The following is a 19,047-nucleotide window of genomic DNA, read 5'->3' on the forward strand; positions in this document are numbered from 1 at the left end:
GTGCAGTGGAGAGATCTTGGCTCACTGCAACCTCTGCCTCCCAGGTTCAAGTGATTCTCCTGCCTCAGCTTTCCAAGTAGCTGGGATTACAGGTGCCCGCCACCATGCCCGGCTAATTTTGTATTTTTAGTAGAGACAGGGGTTTCACCGTGTTAGCCTAGCTGGTCTCAAACTCCCGACCTCAGGTGATCAGCCTGCCTGGCCTCCCAAGTGCTGGGATTATAGGCATGAGCCACCGCGCCAGGCCCATTTTAACCACTTTTAAGTGCACAGCTCAGTGGCATTAAGTATATTCGCGGTGTTGTGCAACCATCACCACCATTCACCTCCAGAACTTTTCTGTCTTCCCAAACTGAAATTCTGTACCCATTGAACGGTAACTCCCCATTCCCCATTTCTGCTTCCTATGCCCTGACATGGAGGCTGGGCCAACGGATATCTCACCTCCCTCCAGGCTTCTCCAGATTTGCCCCCGTTTTTCTCCCTCTTTTTCCCATCTCCAAAGAAATGGTGTCTTTTCATCGTCAAGGTCCATCACTTGCTCCTTGAATACACTCCAGGCCCAGTGCAACAGGCATCCTGTGGGGTGCATGGACAGGGTGCCTGGGGAACACCCAGGGCACAGAACCCAGACTGAGGGTTTGGAGAAGGTGTCCTAGCGGAAGTGATGTCTAAGCTGAGGCCCTACAGATAAGAGAAAGTAAGCAGATGAAACGGCTGGGGAGGGTGGCAGTTCAGGCCTACAAAACCACACGCGTGTTCTTCAGCCATCTCCACGGCCTCACTGCCTAACTGGTATCAGCCGGCCACCACCCTGCTAGAACAGCTTTCCAAATCGCTGCTCGTCTCCTCCTCACCAGATCTTGTCTTCACTTGCTGCTCAGAGCCCATCACCTTTCTGCAAGTATTTTTTTTTTTTTTTTTTTTTGGGAGATGGAGTCTCGCTCTGTCACCCAGGCTGGAGTGCAGCGGTTCACTGCAACCTTGAACTCCTGGGCTCAAGATCCTCCTGCCACAGCCTCCCAAAGTGCTGAGATTACAGGCACAAGCCACCATGCCTGGTCCTTGCTGCAACTTTTTTTTTTTTTTTTTTTTGAGACAGAGTCTCGCTCTGTCACTCAGGCTGCAGTGCAGTGGCGTGATCTCGGCTCAATGCAACCTCCGCCTCCCGGGTTCAGGTGATTCTCCTGCCTCACCCTCCTGAGTAGCTAGGAACACAGGCGCTCACCACCATATCCAGCTAATTTTTGTGTTTTTAGTAGAGCCAGGGTTTCGCCATGTTGGCCAGGCTTCTCTCAAACTCCTGACCTCGGGCGATTGGCCCGCCTCGGCCTCCCAAAATGCTGGAATTACAGGCATGAGCCACCGTGCCTGGCCATTTGCTGCAACTTTTGCCACTGCTCCCCCTGCTTTTCTTCCCCTCTCTGACCTCCTTTCTCTGCTGTCCTTTCGTTCCTTCCTCTGCCACTGAAGTGTCCTTCTCAGGTCCTTCTCGAGGTTGTGACCTTACAGCTGTCTCTTCACCTCTAGTCATTTCTTTCATAATCACTTTGACATCCTTATTTTCATCTCCTGCCCTGGCCTCTCCCAGGGACCAGGACCATGCGTTCAGCTCCTGGGGGCATCTCAAGCTTGTTGTGTGTGAGCCTGCCCTTGTTGTCTTCTCCATCACCTCTTCACAGCTTGCTCTGCAGTTCACCTCCTTTCCTGTTTTCCCCAGTGATTGCATCTCTACAGCGGCTCTCGCTTCATCCCCTTCTCTCCTAGAGGAGTGATGCGGAGTCTCATTAATCCTTGCTTATGTCATTCTTCCTCCTTCTCTGTCCGTCACCTCCACATGTCCTGTTCCCCCATGCATCCTACACTGTAGCCAGGCGGGTGTTTCCTGTGCTGGTCTTAGACACCCCCTGAGGATACCCTGCTTCAGGCGAGAGCCCCTCAGTGACTCCCTGTTGTCTGGAATGATGTCCAGCTCCTTGGACAGGCCCCAGTCTATTCACCTGTCTCATCTCCTTTTTGTTTTATTTTTCTTAACTTCCAGCCCGATTTCTGAATCATCTCCCTCTTGCCCCTCCCATTGCCTTTGCTTAAGACTAAATGCTCCTTCTTTCCAAGTCCCCACTGCCCGGATTTCAGCAGGGTCCATCTCAAACATGTCTGTCTCCAAGAAACTGCCTCTGATTTTTATCATCAGAAGACACCTTTCCTCTCTGACGTCATCTGTACCCCTCTCTTGGAAGTCACTATCTTGTGCCTTGCATTTTAGTTGTTTAAGTGGTCTCCATTTCCCAGCATATCTTGAGGTCAAGGGTTCAGGTCCTTTTGTCTTTGTCTATGCATTGCAATATGGGGGTTTTTACATATTAGCTGCTCAATAAATAGGTGTTGAATAAAGGCATGTGTATGCTTTCATTAAGACTGCAAAACCCACAAAAATCAGTGGTTTTCCTATTTCACTCTTAGAAAACAAACCCACAACATATCACAACCTGATAATCAGAGCTAAGAACAAAGATCATGCATATTAATCTAAATCCTATCTTTATCAACTTTCACAAGTAATTCATATTTCCCTGTCTGCATCACGGGGATGATTCTGGCCAGACACTGACCTTGGTAAAATTTTCTCCAGATTATGAGAAATCAAGTCAAATATGCCAAGTAACATAGTTTCTACTTAGAGTCAGGTTCATGTTTTAGCAGGAACCTCAAATACCACAAAATCTGTCAAGTTCTAACATTTGTATCTCTCGACAGTACCTGAAGTTCCTGTTTCTGTTTCCTCAGCCCAGGTTTCCAATTCACTGAGCAGAACGGTGACTGTGTTGGTAAAAGAGCCCACACACCTGCCCGATCCTGCAGGAGTGTTGCAGATGCGAACAGGCAGGTCTCCACATGACCTGCGGAGTAATGACTAGTGTCCCTAAAGTCGTGGGGCTTCTGGGGTTAGCCTTGAAAAAAACAAAAGGTTGCATAGAGAGAGATTTCTATCTATTCAGAGACTCACTATAATTCTCTTTCTGTCTCTGTCTCTTCATCTGTTTCTCTCTTTCTCTCTCACTCTCTCTCTGATACACACACACACACACACACACACACACACACACACACTCACACACTCCTGAGTAAGGGAAATGTGAGAAGAAGGTAAAACTTCAACTAAATGAAAAGAAATTGTATGAATTATGGTAAGCAGGTTGGCTTTTAGTTCCAGTAAAAATAAGAAATATTTAGATTACTTAGGAGAAAAGTCTAGCTGGTAACACATGGGGATGTGCCTGTGTGAAAACAAAACAAAACAAAAAATCTAGGCTTGTGGTTAGGTGAAGGTATGTACACTGCTGAGACATGGGGATGGATGAGCTTGGGATGAGGAGAAAGGCTTCTCTGAGAAAATTAAGAGAGAAAGATTGTTTAAAAATATTTAAAACACGTCGGGCACTGTGGCTCACGCCTGTAATCCCAACACTTTGGGAGGCCAAGGTGGGCGGACCACGAGGTCAGGAGTTTGAGACCATCCTGGCCAACATGGTGAAACCCTGTCTCTACTAAAAATACAAAAATTAGCCAGGCGTGGTGGCGGGCGCCTGTAGTCCCAGCTACTTGGGAGGCTGAGGCAGGAGAATGGCTTGAACCCAGGAGGCAGAGATGCAGTGAGCCGAGATTGTGCCACTGCACTCCAGCCTGGGCGACAGAGCGAGACTGTGTCTAAAAAAAAAAAAAACAAAAAAAAAACAACACATTGACACCAGGACGGAGTTAGCACAACTTTACAGGTGAGACCCTCAGACCCAAGAAAATAGAGGCACTTTAGAGCTGAGCTAATCCCACGGCCACCTCAGCACACAAATGGGGAATCTGAGACCCGCATTGGCACCGTGCCTGAGGTTCTAAAGCCCAGGGCTTCTGACTCGCCTCTTGTACGTCTTCAGTACTGTGGGTGGGGGTGGGGTGGGGGGTGACATTAGCTGATGAGAAAGATTTTGGTTGTAGAAAGATGGAATTAACATAAACGAAGGTATACTGGGACTGGTCTCCTCTGCTGACTTCATGGGAAGCGCACACACACACACACACACACACACACACCCGTCCAAGATCAGAGTAAATCCCTCACATCCCTGTAGCATGGTCCTGATTGTAAAAATGGAGCCCCAGTCAGAAGGGCAGAAACATGATTGCCTCTTAAGAGATTTGGACACCACTTTTTCATAGTTGGTTTTAACTGCTTTGCAATAAATACTGAAATAGGTAGAAAAGGGAAAGAATTGTAACCTGGATTGACAGACAACAAGCCCTGACAGACAAAAAGCAGATAAATAAAATAAGGAAGATAACCCATAATGTAAAATGAAAATACCACATTGTTGCATGCATTGATGCCCTTTTTTTTTTTCTTTGAGATCTTGCGCTGTCTTACAGGCTGAAGTACAGTGGCTCAATCATAGCTCACTGCAGCCTCCAACTTCTGGGCTCAAGCGATCCTCCCATCTCAGCCACCCAAGTAGCTGGGGTTGCAGGCACGAACTGCAGGCCCAGCTGATAATTTTTAAAAATAGGGACACTCATGCATTTAGCAAATTTGAGTGTCTGCTGTGTATCAAGCACTGTTCTGGGCACTGGGACAGCACAGGGAGCAAATAAACAAAAGCCCCTGCACGCAAGGTGCTCGCATTCTAGAGGGAGACACTGGGTTCACCTCCCATTAAAATGCCGTTCTCAAGATCCAGTCCCTCCACCCACCCTAGCCCCCAGGGGTTTGGTGGAAATTTAACTAAGTTGGAAGATGGATAATATCTCCATTCACATTTGGATATGATGTTAATGAAGGTTGCTTTTTGGTTTTTAGGGAGAAGAAAATGGCTTTCCAGATAGCACTGGAGATCCCCTTCCAGGTAAATGATTGATTCTAAAGCTATCTGGGCTAATAGCTAGTGTGGCTGAATTAAAGATAATTTGAGGCCAGGGTCGGTGACTCATGCCTGTAATTCCAGCACTTTGGGAGGCCGAGGTGGGTGGATCACCTGAGGTCAGGAGTTCAAGACCAGCCTGGCCAACATGGTAAAACTCCGTCTCTACCAAAAATACAAAAATTAGCTGGTTGTGGTGGGCGCCTGTAATCCCAGCTACTCGGAGGCTGAGGCAGGAGAATCGCTTGAACCTGGGAGGTGGAAGTTGCAGTGAGCCAAGATCACACCACTGCACTCCAGCCTGGGCAACAGAGCGAAACTCCATCTCAAAAAATTAAATTAAATAAAATAAATAATTTGAGACTATGTTTATCATTAACTTTAAAATCTGTGCTGCAGAATAGAGCAACTTTCTACCTGCGGCAAACTGCAGGGAAAGCCGTATCTTACAAGACTTCACAAAAGCCTTCAAAGAGTATTTTGTCCGCACTAACCTTCCTTTGCATGTGAGGGGCATGGCAGGGTTCTGAATGGGGCAGGTTTAGGATCAGGCCAGTCAGGACTGAGCAGATTCTTCTTCCCTCTGAGTTCTAAGAGCCATAGCATTGGTGGAGAACATGCTGTTTGTTGCTTGGTGGAAGGGACCAGAAGCCAGCTGGGTCATCTCTCTCTCTGTGCGCCTTGGCCACTTAGGTAGCCAAAGGAGCCCTCCTGACATTAGGTCAGGCGTTAGTCCCACTCCTTTTCTGCTTTTAGTGTGTTTAAGCAAAGAAACATTAAAGTTGATTTCTCCCCCCTCGCCGTTTTTAATCATAAGACAGTTATGTTTGTAATGTTTAAATTTCTCATTAATTAATCAGAAGGGATAGGGAATGAGGGAGTAAGCATTAAAATAAGCTGGCCAGGTGTGGTGGCTCACACCTGTAATCCCAGCACTTTGGGAGGCCAAGGTGGGCAGATCACTTGAGGCCAGGAGTTCAAGACCAGCATGGCCAACATGGCAAAACTCCATCTCTACTAAAAACACAAAAATTAGCCAGGCATAGTGACGGGCACCTATAATCTGAGCTACTCGGGAGGCTGAGGCAGAGAATTGCTTGAACCCGGGAGGCAAAGACTGCAGCGAGCTGAGATTGCACCACTGCATTCCAGCCTGGGTGACAGAGCAAGACTCTGTCTCAAAAAAATGCTAGCAAAATAATAATAATAAAACATACCTCACCAACATTTTCTACATCTTGTAAAGCATACATTGACTGACTGAAGTCACCAGAGTTTTGTTTCTTTCTTTCTTAAGCAGGGTGGGGAACCCGTAGAGCCCTCAGGGGCAGCTGTCATCAGCCCAGGCAACCAAGCTGAAAAACCAGAACTTGCAGTGCGTACTCAACTTTTTCCCCTTAGAAACACGATATTAGAAAATACACTAATACCAAGATGTGAGCAGTAGTTCTCTCTGGAAGGTGCAGTTCTGGGTGATTTTTTTTCATTCCATAGATTTTTTTTTTTTTTTTTGAGATGGAGTTTCGCACTCTTGTCGCCTAGGCTGGAGTGCAATAGTGCACCACCACGCCCAGCTAATTTTTGTATTTTTAGTAGAGACGGGGTTTCACCGTGTTGGCCAGGCTGGTCTCAAACTCCTGACCTCAGGTGATCCAACCGCCTCGGCCTCCTAAAGTGCTGGGATTACAGGTGTCTCACTATGTTGCCCAAGCTTTTCTCAAATCCCTGAGCTCAAGCCTCCTCCCGCCTCAGCCTCCTAAAGTGCTGGGATTACAGGCATGAGCCACCACGCCTGGTGAGTTTTTATTTTCTTTCCACTATCCTATATTTCTAAAATTTCTTTTTTTTTTTTTTTTTTTTGGGGTTTTTTTTTTTTTGAGACGGAGTCTTGCTCTGTCCCCCAGGCTGGAGTGCAGTGGTGCGATCTGGGCTCACTGCAAGCTCCGCTTCCTGGGTTCACGCCATTCTCCTGCCTCAGCCTCCCGAGTAGCTGGGACTACAGGCGCCTGCCAACACACTCGGCTAATTTTTTATATTTTTAGTAGAGATGGGGTTTCACCGTGTTAGCCAGGATGGTCTCGATCTCCTGACCTCGTGATCCGCCTGCCTCGGCCTCCCAAAGTTCTGGGATTACAGACTTGAGCCACCGCGCCTGGCCTATTTCTAAAATTTCTAACATGAGCTGGTATCAGAACTGCCCCTCCGCATTTAATCTGTGTATACAAATGTATATATAACAAATGATCACATGTTGGTAAGTATACCTTGCTGCATAGTGAAATAACCAAGGAAACTTCTGAAAGGTTAACTGTGGTTGGCCTGGGTAATGGGAGCATTAATTTTTTCCATATGCTCATCTGAATTTTCAGATTTGCTATGACAAGCACATATTTATTTTCTAATTTTAAAAATCTGTATTTAAACTCTTTAAAGACTAACACCCCACACACTAATGTGGCACGTTAGCTAAAATAAAAATGAATACAGAAATTTGTTTAGAAATATTTATAAACCCTTCAAGGACTCTTCTGCATGATAGTCATTATTAATTAGTAGGTTAATTTTAATCAGGCTTCCGGTCATCTTCAAACATTTTTTACGTGTGTCAAAATGAACCACCAGAGTGTGTTTTTTGTTGTTGTTGTTGTTGTTGTTTTGTTTTTTTGAGACGGAGTTTCACTCTTGTTGCCCAGGCTGGAGTGCAATGGCGTGATCTCAGCCCACTGCAACCTCCATCTCCTGGGTTCAAGCAATTCTCCTGCCTCAGCCTCCGAAGTAGCTGGGATTACAGGCATGCGCCACCACGCCTGGGTAATTTTATATTTTTAGTAGAGACAGGGTTTCACCATGGTTGGTCAAGCTGGTCTCAAACTCCTGACCTCAGGTGATCCACCCGCCTCAGCCTCCCAAAGTGCTGGGATTATAGGCGTAAGCCACCGCGCCCAGCCAGAGTTTTAAAGAGAATAAACTTTCTCACCAAAGCAGGTAATATGATGGCGTGTTGGGACCCCACCCCTGAGCCCGCCCCTGAGAGCTGTCCGAGTCGATATCTTTAGCACATCACATGGTACTTGGCACACAGGAACACCCGGGTGTTTTGTTTTGTTTTGTTTCGTTTTCCATAAACAAATAGATGAGAGACATGACTTAATGGCATTGCTCTTGAATGCACAACTGGGAAAAGCAGAACCACATAGTCCGTCTTCGAATGAGTGCAACCACTTAAGGAAAATTCATTTTATTCACAAACACTCATTTGGCACAGAGTGAGTACCAGGCACTCCTCTAAACACTTTACTCGTGAGATGCTCATGACAGCCCTGTGCATAGGTCCTGTTATTTTCTTCGCCTTATAGATGCGGTGACTGAGGTGTCACTCGATCACACGGGAGCACGAGGGAATTCAAACCTGGGCCTGGCCCCAGCCAGCTCCCAGCAACCACGCCAGGCTGCCTCTGGTGCTCGTTGAATCCATCCCTGTGTAGCATGGACTTTGAATGCTGGGTGTCCTACCGGAGGGTGTAGCCCAACAGAGCAAAGTCCACCCTCACATCCACAAAAGCCCATCTCTGGGCTGCTGAAATACCTTTCACGAAAGCCTGCCACTTTCCATGGATGAAGCCCTCGGGCCTTAACTCAGAGCCTACTTTGTATTTAACGCTCCTCATTTGAAAGCCCTAGCTATCTGCGATCCAGTTGACAGCGGGTGAAAATAAGCCACGTGGGGAGGTGGAGGCACTGGGGGTCTGCACAGGAGTGAGGGATGACAGCTGACAGTTTGGAATCAGGAAAGAGAAAGAATGCAATTTGCAGTCTACTCTCATCAGAAAAGCAAAGCCCCCTTGGTGGAACCGCTCAGCACAGATGCAAGCAATCCTTGGGGAAGAGCGCAGGGAAATAAAAGATATTCCTACTCTTGCCCTGGGTTGAAACAGCAACAAAAACAACAACCAATTATGCATGGCTTGTCCTGTTAAAGGAGACATTAAAGCACATTTTCAAAAGGAACACATATTTGGTATTTGAGGAATAAGACTCATATATGTGTGTATATATATATGTATATGTATGCATATATATTTTTAGTTACCCAAATTAGAGGATCTCATTTCTCCATTGTACCCAATAAATTGAAGCATCGCTTTTCTTTTTTTTTCTTTTTTCTTTTTTGAGACGTAATATCACTCTGTTGCCCAGGCTGGATTGCAGTGGCACGATCTCGGCTCACTACAACCTCCACTTCCCGGGTTCAAGCGATTCTCCTGCCTCAGCCTCCTGAGTAGCTGGGATTACAGGCGCCTGCCAACATGCCCAGCTAAGCATAACTATTTAAATTTTTTTTTTTCTTTTTTTTTTTGAGACAGGGTTTCCTCTGTCACCAGGCTGGACTGTAGTGGTGCAATCATAGTTTAATGCAAACTTGAACTCCTGGCTCAAGTGATCAACTTGCCTCAGCCTCCCGAGTAGCTGGGACTACAGGCATGTGCCAGCACACCTGGCTAATTTTTAAAATGTTTTGTAGAGACAGGTCTCACTGGGAGCATCACTCTATGTTTATAAACTGAAGAAAAAATGGAAGAAAAACCCTGGTTCTGGTACTCCCTTCTAGTGGCAGTGATACAACACTTTTGCACCTGATGCCAGCTTTTCAAGGATGACTTTCTGGTGACCTAGCATGATTCAGCACTTGCCTAATCTACCCCATAGAAATGAATGTAAAATAGGATTTCATAGTTTTTCAAATTAGGTCCATGAAGTGACATGGTTAATATGTCTGTGTCACATCATTTCAAAACCACATGATTCAAATTCACATAAAATTCTATGCTGAATTTTAACCTGAGTCTTTTTTTTTTTTTTTTTTTTTTGAGACGGCGTTTCAGTCTTGTTGCCCACGCTGGAGTGCAGTGGCGAGATCTCGGCTCACTGCAACCTCTGCCTCCTGGATTCAAGCAGTTCTCCTGCCTCAGCCTCCTGAGTAGCTGGGATTACAGGCGCCCACCACCACACCCAGCTAATTTTTGTATTTTTAGTAGAGATGGGTTTTGCCATGTTGGCCAGGTTGATCGTGAACTCCTCACCTCAGACGATCCACCCACCTCAGCCTCCCAAAGTGCTGGGACTACAGATGCACACCACCACACCCGGTTAATTTTTGTATTTTTAGTAAAGACGGGGTTTCCCCATGTTGGCCAGGCTGGTCTGAAACTCCTGACCTCAAGTGATTCACCTGCCTTGGCCTCCCAAAGTGATGGCATTACAGGCCTCAGCCACCGCACCCAGCCCAACCTGGGTCCTTTTGTATGTGAGAGTTTGCTTGTTTTTTTCACGTGCTTTCTCTACTCCAGTTTTATTCTATGACAAAATTGAGGCCCAACATGATTTACTTGCCTGGATCCACCCAACCTGTCAGTTAGATTTCCCAGTGCTGCTGCCAACTTAATGCCTCCTTAAAAGGATGCTTTAGAGAAAACAAAATCATGTAGTTTTTCCCCTTTGGTTAAGAGATCAAACGCCCACCAAAAGCCCTTGGGTCAGTTTCTTAGTAGATAAAAATAATTCTTCGTCACTTTCCGAAAGCGGCTAACATATAACCCTTATGATGAATAATGTGGTGTGTGTGTGTGTGTGTGTGTGTGTGTGTGCCCCAAATTCCAATGAGTTATCAAAGCCAGAAACTGGTATTTTAAATATGTTTATTTCCCAACCACATTGGAAACCACACACAGAAAAAAAAAAAGCATGATTATACCCCCTTAATAACCGTCACTGCAGAAGAATGTGACTCTGCTTCAACACTTGTTGGTATTTTACAGCCTCCAAATCTGATCATGTATAACCACCTGGGATAGAGTTATTTTATTTCAGAACCATAATACTTAGCTATCTCTGAAGTTGCCAATATAAAATGTTTACTCTCTAATGGTTTTGAACTAACTCGAGACCTGGTTATCCCGGGGAACATCCTTACAAATGATCTGAGAGCTAACAGTCCTCTTACAGCAGTGAAAGGAAACACTCCCATGGCAATCACTCTCCAAAAGCCAGAGTGTGCAAGATAAAAGGGCACCTTCCCTGCAGGGAGGCACATTAAGTCAGTCTGTGATCCGCTGCCAACATCCTGACTGGAGCCGTTTCTACGCCTAACTAATCATGACGTTTGTGAATTGTGAAGCTTCTTGCAATTCACAATTAACTGTTAATTGACCCATATTTTATAACCCGCCAGCCATGAACTTACGAGTTAGATACAGACACTACCAGACATTCACTATTTTTTTTTACAATTGTTTTAAATGACATTAATGAGCATGCTTGATTCCTGAACTCTTCTTTACAGTGTAATTTAAAAATATTTGTAGTGAGAAACGATGGAGAGGAGGGAGGTGGGGGGAGAAATGCCCCATGGAAAACCCACTCATCAGGTTGTGAGTGTGGAGAAGCCCTGTGTATCCGAGAACTCTTAATCATCAACAGACATGACATCTCTCAGAGAGAAGTGGGTGTAATTCCAAAATCTAATTTTGGCAGGTGCTCCTGACTAAATACTTAATCTGGAGATGTCTTCAAGGCAGGTGGAGGTTTTCAGTCCTGGCTGCACATTAGAAGTCCCGCGGAGCTTTTAAAAATTCCCACGTCTTCCCTGCATCCCAGACTAATTAATCAGGATCTCCGAGGGTGGAACCACACATCAGGGTTTTGTAAATTTCCCTGAGAGTTTGGTGGGGTTGGGGGTGGGGACGTCCATCCTGTGGCCAAGGTTGAGAACCACTGCTTTTTAAAAGACTGTTTGTTTGTTTGTTTTTGAGATGGGGTCTCGCTCTGTCACCCAGGCTGGAGTGCAGTGGCACAGTCTCAGCTCACTGCAACCTCTGCCTCCTGGGCTCAAGCGAGTCTCCTGAAAAAGGCTGTTGGTTATCAATGCTTCCCCACAGCTATTCTATTCATTGTTGCATGCTTCTTACCGTGTGCTAGGATGGGAGCTTTAAAGGATTACCTCATTTAATCCTCACAACCACCTTGTGAGAGAGGTGTCATTATCCCTGTTTGGAGAGTGAGATGGGGGCTTAGCAAGCTCAGTAACCTGTCCAAGTCGCACATCTGCACGGGGTTAGCTGCCTCTAAAGCTCATGCTGTTAATCTCCATGGTACACGGTGTCCTCTCCATAGCAATCTTGTGGCTGCCTTGTTAACACCAAAAAAACTTGCATCAGCTGGTTTGACAATTTCTAGATAAGAGCTCTTCTTGGGCTGCTAAGAAGCCTAATTTCTCATTTGATTTTCTTCTTGAACTATGTCACACTCCTCATTCATTTGATGTATTCATCAAATACTTATTGAGCACCTGCTGTGTGCTGGTGTGCAGCAGTGACACCAGACATCCAAAGTCCTTTTCCTCTTAGAGCTTATTCTAGCTGGGAGAGACAGATAATAAACACAAAATAAGTAAGTCATTTTATATGGTGGTAGGTGCCTTGAGGAAGATAAGCCAGGTTAATGGGATTAAGCCTGGTAGGGGGAGGGTGCCACTTTAGCTCGGAAGGGGTAGCGAGACCCAAACAATGCAAAGGACTTGGCCCGTGGAGCTCTAAGACAGGAGGATGCCAGGGACAGGAAGTTGCTGGGGCAAAGGCCCTGAGGCTGGACTGAGCTCAGTGTTCTAGAACGGGCGTGGGCAGTGAGGAGCAGCAGAGAAGGTGAGCTGGGAGATGGCCTGGGGCCTCTTTCTTCTGCCTCCTTCAAAAAATAAAACAAGCCGGGTGTGGTGGCTCACACCTGTAATCCCAACAATTTGGGAAGCTGAGGTAGGTGGATTGCTTGAGTCCAGGAGTTTGAGACCAGCCTGGGCAACATAGTGAGACCCCACCCCTGCCCATTTCTACCAAAAAATCAAAAACTTAGCTGGGCCTGATGGCGTGTGCCTATGGTCCCAGCTACTCAGGAGGCTGAGGCGGGAGCATTGCTTGAACCTGGGAGGTGAAGGCTGCAGTGAGCCAAGATTGTGCCACTATACTCTAGCCTGGGTGACAGAGTGAGACTCTGTCTCTAAATAAATAAGTCTAAAACCTAACATCTTGGAGTACAGTGGCACCATCATGGCTCACTGCAGCCTCAATCTCCTGGGCTAAGTGAGCCTCCCCTTCAGCCTCCTGAGTAGCTGGGACTATAGGCGTGCACCACCACACCTGACTAATCAAAACCTAACATCTTTAAAGAACATTGGCATAAGACTTGGCAAAAATGGCATCTTGTTCCTCATCTCATTTAGTCCAAGCGATACAGGAAATACTGTCATCTCCATTTTATAGATGAGGAGTCTGACGTTCCTAGAGGTTCGATGCCCTGAGATGCCAAGCCTAGAGGAAGTTGGAGCAGTGGGATTCGAAGAGCACCATCCAATACAGACCCAGAATCAGGATGACTTGGGATTATGCTTGTCAAGGACTCAGGGCAGGGCTACCATACATTAGGCACAAGAATTTTGATAGTGATAATTACTGTGTTAATTGTCACTTCATCATGACAGTTACTGTGATGATAAGAAACCTGGCTCTTCTTCACCTGACAAATGCTTTCTTCGTTTGAGCCACTGCTCAAACTAGACTGACCAAGAATAAATCTTCGGGGCTTTGGCCTTTAAAATAGGAAGTCATCATAAATGACTTGACGTGGTGTGTTTCATTATTGCTTTGCACCAGTGGAAAATATACAGGTCAAGCGTCAAAACATGGCAAATGGGGACCCCAATTATTAGAGAATCTAAGTGAATTTTTATGTATAATTAATTTTTCAACAACCCTCTCCTCTCCAAACCAATAATTAATCCATCTTTTGTATTTTAAGACCAATTCTGTAGTATTTTCCATCAGTATCTATTTACTGCTAGCAGATACCAGCTACATTCTTTCTCCTTTAGTAGAAGTTCCCTCTTTAGGTATTAAGATTCATTAAACAACAATAACGAATCTACCTTGCCTGCCAGGGACAATGCACAGTTCTCATTCATTTGTTCATTTAGCAGATAATTTTTGAATTTCCACTGTACAGCAGCCCTGTGCTTGTTATTTGAGAAGCATCAAATAATAATCTCATTTTTTGGCTGGGTGCGATGGCTCACGCCTGTAATCCCAGTACTTTGGGAGGCCGAGGCAGGTGGATCACTCGAGGTTGGGCGTTTGAGACCAGCCTGGCTAACATGATGAAACCCCATCTCTATTAAAAATACAAAAATTAGCCGGCTGTGGTGGCAGGCGCCTGTAGTCTCAGCTACTCGGGAGGCTGAGGTAGGAGAATCGCTTGAACCCAGGAGGCAGAGGTTGCAGTGAGTCAAGATCGCACCATTGCACCCCAGCTTGGGCAACAAGGGCAAGACTCCGTCTCAAAAAAAAAGAAAGAAAACACACACAAAAAAACTTCAGTAGATCTTTTGGCATATTACTTTTTAAAATAAACTGATAATGGTTGATATGATTGTTCAAAGAAATAAGAGCTTTTCATACACTCAGTTTAAAGAAACTTTACGGGCCGGGTGCGGTGGCTCATGCCTGTAATCCCAGCACTTTGAGAGGCCGAGGCGGGTGGATCACCTGAGGTCAAGAGTTCGAGACCAGCCTAGCCAACATGGTGAAACCCTGTCTCTACTAAAAAATACAAAAATTAGCTGGGCGTGTTGGCTGGCGCCTGTAATCTCAGCAACTCAGGAAGCTGAGGCAGGAGAATCGCTAGAACCTGGGAGGCGGAGATTGCAGTGAGCCGAAATTGTGCCATTGCACTCCAGCCCGAGCTGACAACAGCAAGACTCCATCTCAAATAAATAAATAAATAAATAAATAAAGGAGCTTTACAGAAACTTCTGATGTTTTTTTCTTCTTGACGATAACATTGCCAACACTAAATCTTACAAAGATAAAACAAGAAAGGGACCTTCAGACACCGTTACGTATAATTCTGTACTTAGCGGTTTAAATCCTTATTTTTCTATGACATTAAAACATGTATATTTTAGGCCAGGCACAGTGGCTCACACCTGTAATCCCAGCACTTTGGGAGGCCGAGGCAGGTGGATTGCTTCAGCCCAGGAGTTCGAGACCAGCCTGGGGAACATAGTGAGACTCCTGTCCCTACAAGGTTTTTTTTTTTTGAGATGGAGTTTTGCTCATGTTCCCCAGGCTGGAGTGCAGTGGCACGATCTCGGCTCACCGCAACCTCCACCTCCCGGGTTCAAGCAATTATCTTGCCTCAGCCTCCCAAGTAGCTGGGATTACAGGCATGTGCCACCACACCCGGCTAATTTTGTATTTTTAGTAGAGACGGGGTTTCTCCATGTTGGTCAGGCTAGTCTCGAACTCCCAACGTCAGGTGATCTGCCTCCCTTAGCCTCCCAAAGTACTGGGATTACAGGCGTGAGCCACCTTGCCCAGCCTACAAAAAAATTTAAAAAATTAAAAAATTAGTTGGGCATGCAGGTGCATGCCAGCTACTCGGGAGGCTGAGGCAGGAGGATTGCTTGAGCCCATGAAGTGGAGGCTGCAGTGAGCCATGATTGCAGCACTGCACTCCAGCCTAGGCCATAGAGCAAGACCCTGTCTCAAAAATATATATAGTATCCAAATAAACACAATGATTATAGAAAATTGGAAAATATCCTAAGCAAAAAAAAAAAAAAAAATTAGTCACCTGCGTTCTCATCACCCAGAATTAACCATTGTTAATATTTTTGTTATAGATCCTTCCAAACTTTTCTCTATGCTTGTAATTGTATTCATTATACATGATTTACAGGGATATAAACGACTGTATTATTAGTCATTATAAGAACTGGATCATGGCCGGACGTGGTGGCTCATGCCTGTAACCTTAGTACTTTGGGAGGCTGAAGTGAGTGGATCATGAAGTCAGGAGATCGAGACCATCCTGGCTAACACAGTGAAACCCCGTCTCTACTAAAAATACAAAAAATTACCTGGGCGTGGTGGCGGGCGCCTGTAGTCCCAGCTACTCAGGAGGCTGAGGCAGGAGCAGAGATGCCTACCGGTTCTCAGGATTTTAAGGTGTTGCGCGGAAATAAGAAAACTGTGCGCTGTTTCTCACCACAAGACGGGGTCAGGAGATGCAAACGAAATGATGTGGGGGTTCCAAGTGAGATGGAATTCAGACAGGGGCCGGGAAGACTTCATGGAAAGGGGGAATCTGAGGTGGGTTTTCTAGGATGGGTAAAGATCATTAGAGGAAGAGAAGTGCAATAGAGGAAGTTCGGTGAGAGGGAGAGGGAAGGCGTTCTGATCATGAAGGAAACACTGGGAAAGGCATGGAGATAGAAAAAGATAAGGCCTGATTTTTTAACCTACCACTTAAAAAACAATCTTTGAAAAGAGATTTTTAAAACAAATACTTGGTGCTGACAAAGGTGAAATGACCGGGCACGGTGGCTCATACCTGTAATCTCAGAACACTGGGAGGCCAAGGTGGGCAGATCACTTGAGCTCAGGAGTTTGAGACCGGCCTGGCCAACATGGCAAAACTCCATCTCTACTAAAACTATAAAAATTAGACAGGTGTGATGGTGGGTGCCTGTAGTCCCAACTACTCAGGAGGCTGAGGCAGGAGAATTGCTTGAATCCAAGAGGCAGAGGTTGCCGTGAGCTGAGATTGTGCCACTGCACTCCAGCCTGGATAACAAGATGAGACTGTCTCAAAAAAAGAAAGAAAAGAAAAGAAAAGAAAATCCACACTGTAAACTGGTACAGCCTTTCTTTCTAGAGAGCGATTTGGGGCACCAGTAGCCTTAGAATGCTCATTCTTTTGACCTAATTATCCTTTTAGTGGTGAGATGATTAAAGATGAGGCCCCAATTTATGTGAAAGGTATGCATCACATCTTCACTCACAATCAGGAGAATTGGAGAAAACCCTAACTGTTAATAGTTTATCCAAAATCCACACATATATATATATATGTATACATGTGTGTATATATACGTATCTATCTATCTATCTATCTATCTATCTATCTATCTATCTATCTATCTATCTATCATCTATATGATGGAATACTATTTAGCTATAAAAAGGAATGAATTAATGGCATTCACAGTAACCTGGATAGACTTGGAGACCATTATTATTTTATTTTATTTTATTTATTTATTTTTGAGACGGAGTCTTGCTCTGTCACCCAGGCTGGAATGCAGTGGCTCAAGCTCGGCTCACTGCAAGCTCCGCCTCCCGGGTTGACGCCATTCTCCTGCCTCAGCCTCCTGAGTAGCTGGGACTACAGGCGCCCGCCACCACGCCCAGATAACTTTTTGTATTTTTAGTAGAAACTGGGTTTCACCGTGTTAGCCAGGATGGTCTCCATCTCCTGACCTCGTGATCCGCCCCCCTCGGCCTCCCAAAGTGCTGGGATTACAGGCGTGAGCCCCCACGCCTAGCGAGACTATTATTCTAAGTGAAGTAACTCAGGAATGGAAAACCAAACATCTTATGTTCTCACTCATAAGTGGGAGTTACGCTATGAGGATGCAAAGGCATAAGAATGATACAATAGACTTTGGGGACTCAGGGGGAAAAGGTGGGAAGGGGGTGAGGGATAAAAGATACAAATTGGGTGCAGTGTAAACTGCTCGGGTGATGGGTGCACCAAAATCTCAGAAATCACCACAAATGAACTTATGTAACCAAATACCACGTGTTCCTCAATAAACTATGGAAATTAAAAAATAGAAAGGAAAAAGCACCCTGGGAAAAAAAAATTTCTCCCTGGCTAGTCACGGCTGTCATCCCAGCAATTTAGGAGGCTGAGGCAGGCGGATCACTTGAGCCCAGGAGTTTGAAACCAGCCAGTGCAACATAGTGGGACCCTGTCTCAAATAAAATCTAAAAATTAGCCGGGTGGGCTGGCGCACATCTGTGGTCCCAGCTACTCGGGAGGCTGAGGTGAGAGGATTGCTTGAGCCTAGGAGCTTGAGGCGGCAGTGAGCCGTGACTGCCGCTGCCATCCAACCTGGGCAACAAAGAGAGACCCTGTCTCAAAAAAAAAAAAAAAAAAAAACAACTCTCTGTTCTCCTTTTAAGAATACCTGGGCTTCTCTGTGTACACTTAAGCTTCGCTGGAGTCCTTAGACTTTTTTTTGCGGTATCTGTCCAGTTACCAAGTCCCAGCCTTCCACTCCATGCCCCGCATGCTCTCTCCCTATTTTATTTTCCATGACTGTCTCAATATAACTTGTGCTCGACCAAACTGGACTACTCAATTCCCTGCATTTTCTTTTTTAAAGTTTAATTTAAAAAAAAAAAAAGAAAACTGGCTGGGCACAGTGGCTTCTGCCCACAATCCCGGTGCTTTGGGAAACTGAGGCAGGAGGATTGCTTAAGGCCAGGAGTTCAAGACCAGCCTGGTTAACATAGCAAGACCTCCATCTCCACCAAAAAAATTAATAATTGGCTGAGTGTGATGGTGTGCACCTGTAGTCCCAGCTGCTTGGGAGGCTGAGGCAGGAGAATTGCTTGAACCCAGGAGTTCCAGGTTACAATGAGCTCTGACTGTGCCACTGCACTCCAGCCAGGGTAACAGAGTGGGACTGTCTCAAAAAACAAAACAAAATCCCTAATATAATCTCAGTGTGCCTTTTAAGTGTGCCATATATATATATCTAAATATATATATCTCACATTTTCTTTATCCACTCATTGATTTTCATGTAGTTCTAATCGTAGAATTCATACATTCTATCTTGCATTTTTCACATAACATCACAGACATTTTCTAGGTTGCCATATTGTCTTCATAGTTACTTAAATAATATTCCATCAAGTAGTACAATCATTTATTTCACTAGTCCCCTAACTTTAGACATTTTGGTTGTTTTTGAAACTTAATAATGTAAATAACACCGTGATAACAATGTTTATGTAAATGCATATTTTGGATTATCTCCTGAGGGTGGATTCCCAGAAGTCACATTAGGAGGTCAAAGAGTAGGAGCATATTTTCATGGCTCTTGTTTTATTACCTTTTAATTTCCACTTGCCTCAAGATTGCTGGTTGCTCCCTTATGATCACCACAGTTACTCCCTCGGTCCAAATTCTTTACCTTCCCAAACTGGAAGGCCATGACCCAATGTTTTATATATATATA

The 19,047-nt window shown here is 45.3% G+C and overlaps 1 protein-coding gene across 2 annotated transcripts in view; it reads left to right on the forward strand.

Annotated features, from left to right (window-relative positions):
- The window catches only part of EDARADD (EDAR associated via death domain), an 89,062-nt gene that overhangs the window by 67,448 nt on the left and 2,567 nt on the right, over positions 1 to 19,047 (forward strand). For both annotated transcript variants that reach the window (XM_032136302.3, XM_032136303.2), the window contains exon 5: positions 4,850 to 4,895. In XM_032136302.3, the coding sequence (XP_031992193.1) occupies positions 4,850 to 4,895 (46 nt within the window). The remainder of the gene's footprint in view (positions 1 to 4,849; positions 4,896 to 19,047) is intronic.

The sequence above is a fragment of the Hylobates moloch genome, unplaced genomic scaffold (assembly GCF_009828535.3).
Source record: "Hylobates moloch isolate HMO894 unplaced genomic scaffold, HMol_V3 SCAFFOLD_18, whole genome shotgun sequence".
Classification (NCBI taxonomy): domain Eukaryota; kingdom Metazoa; phylum Chordata; class Mammalia; order Primates; family Hylobatidae; genus Hylobates; species Hylobates moloch.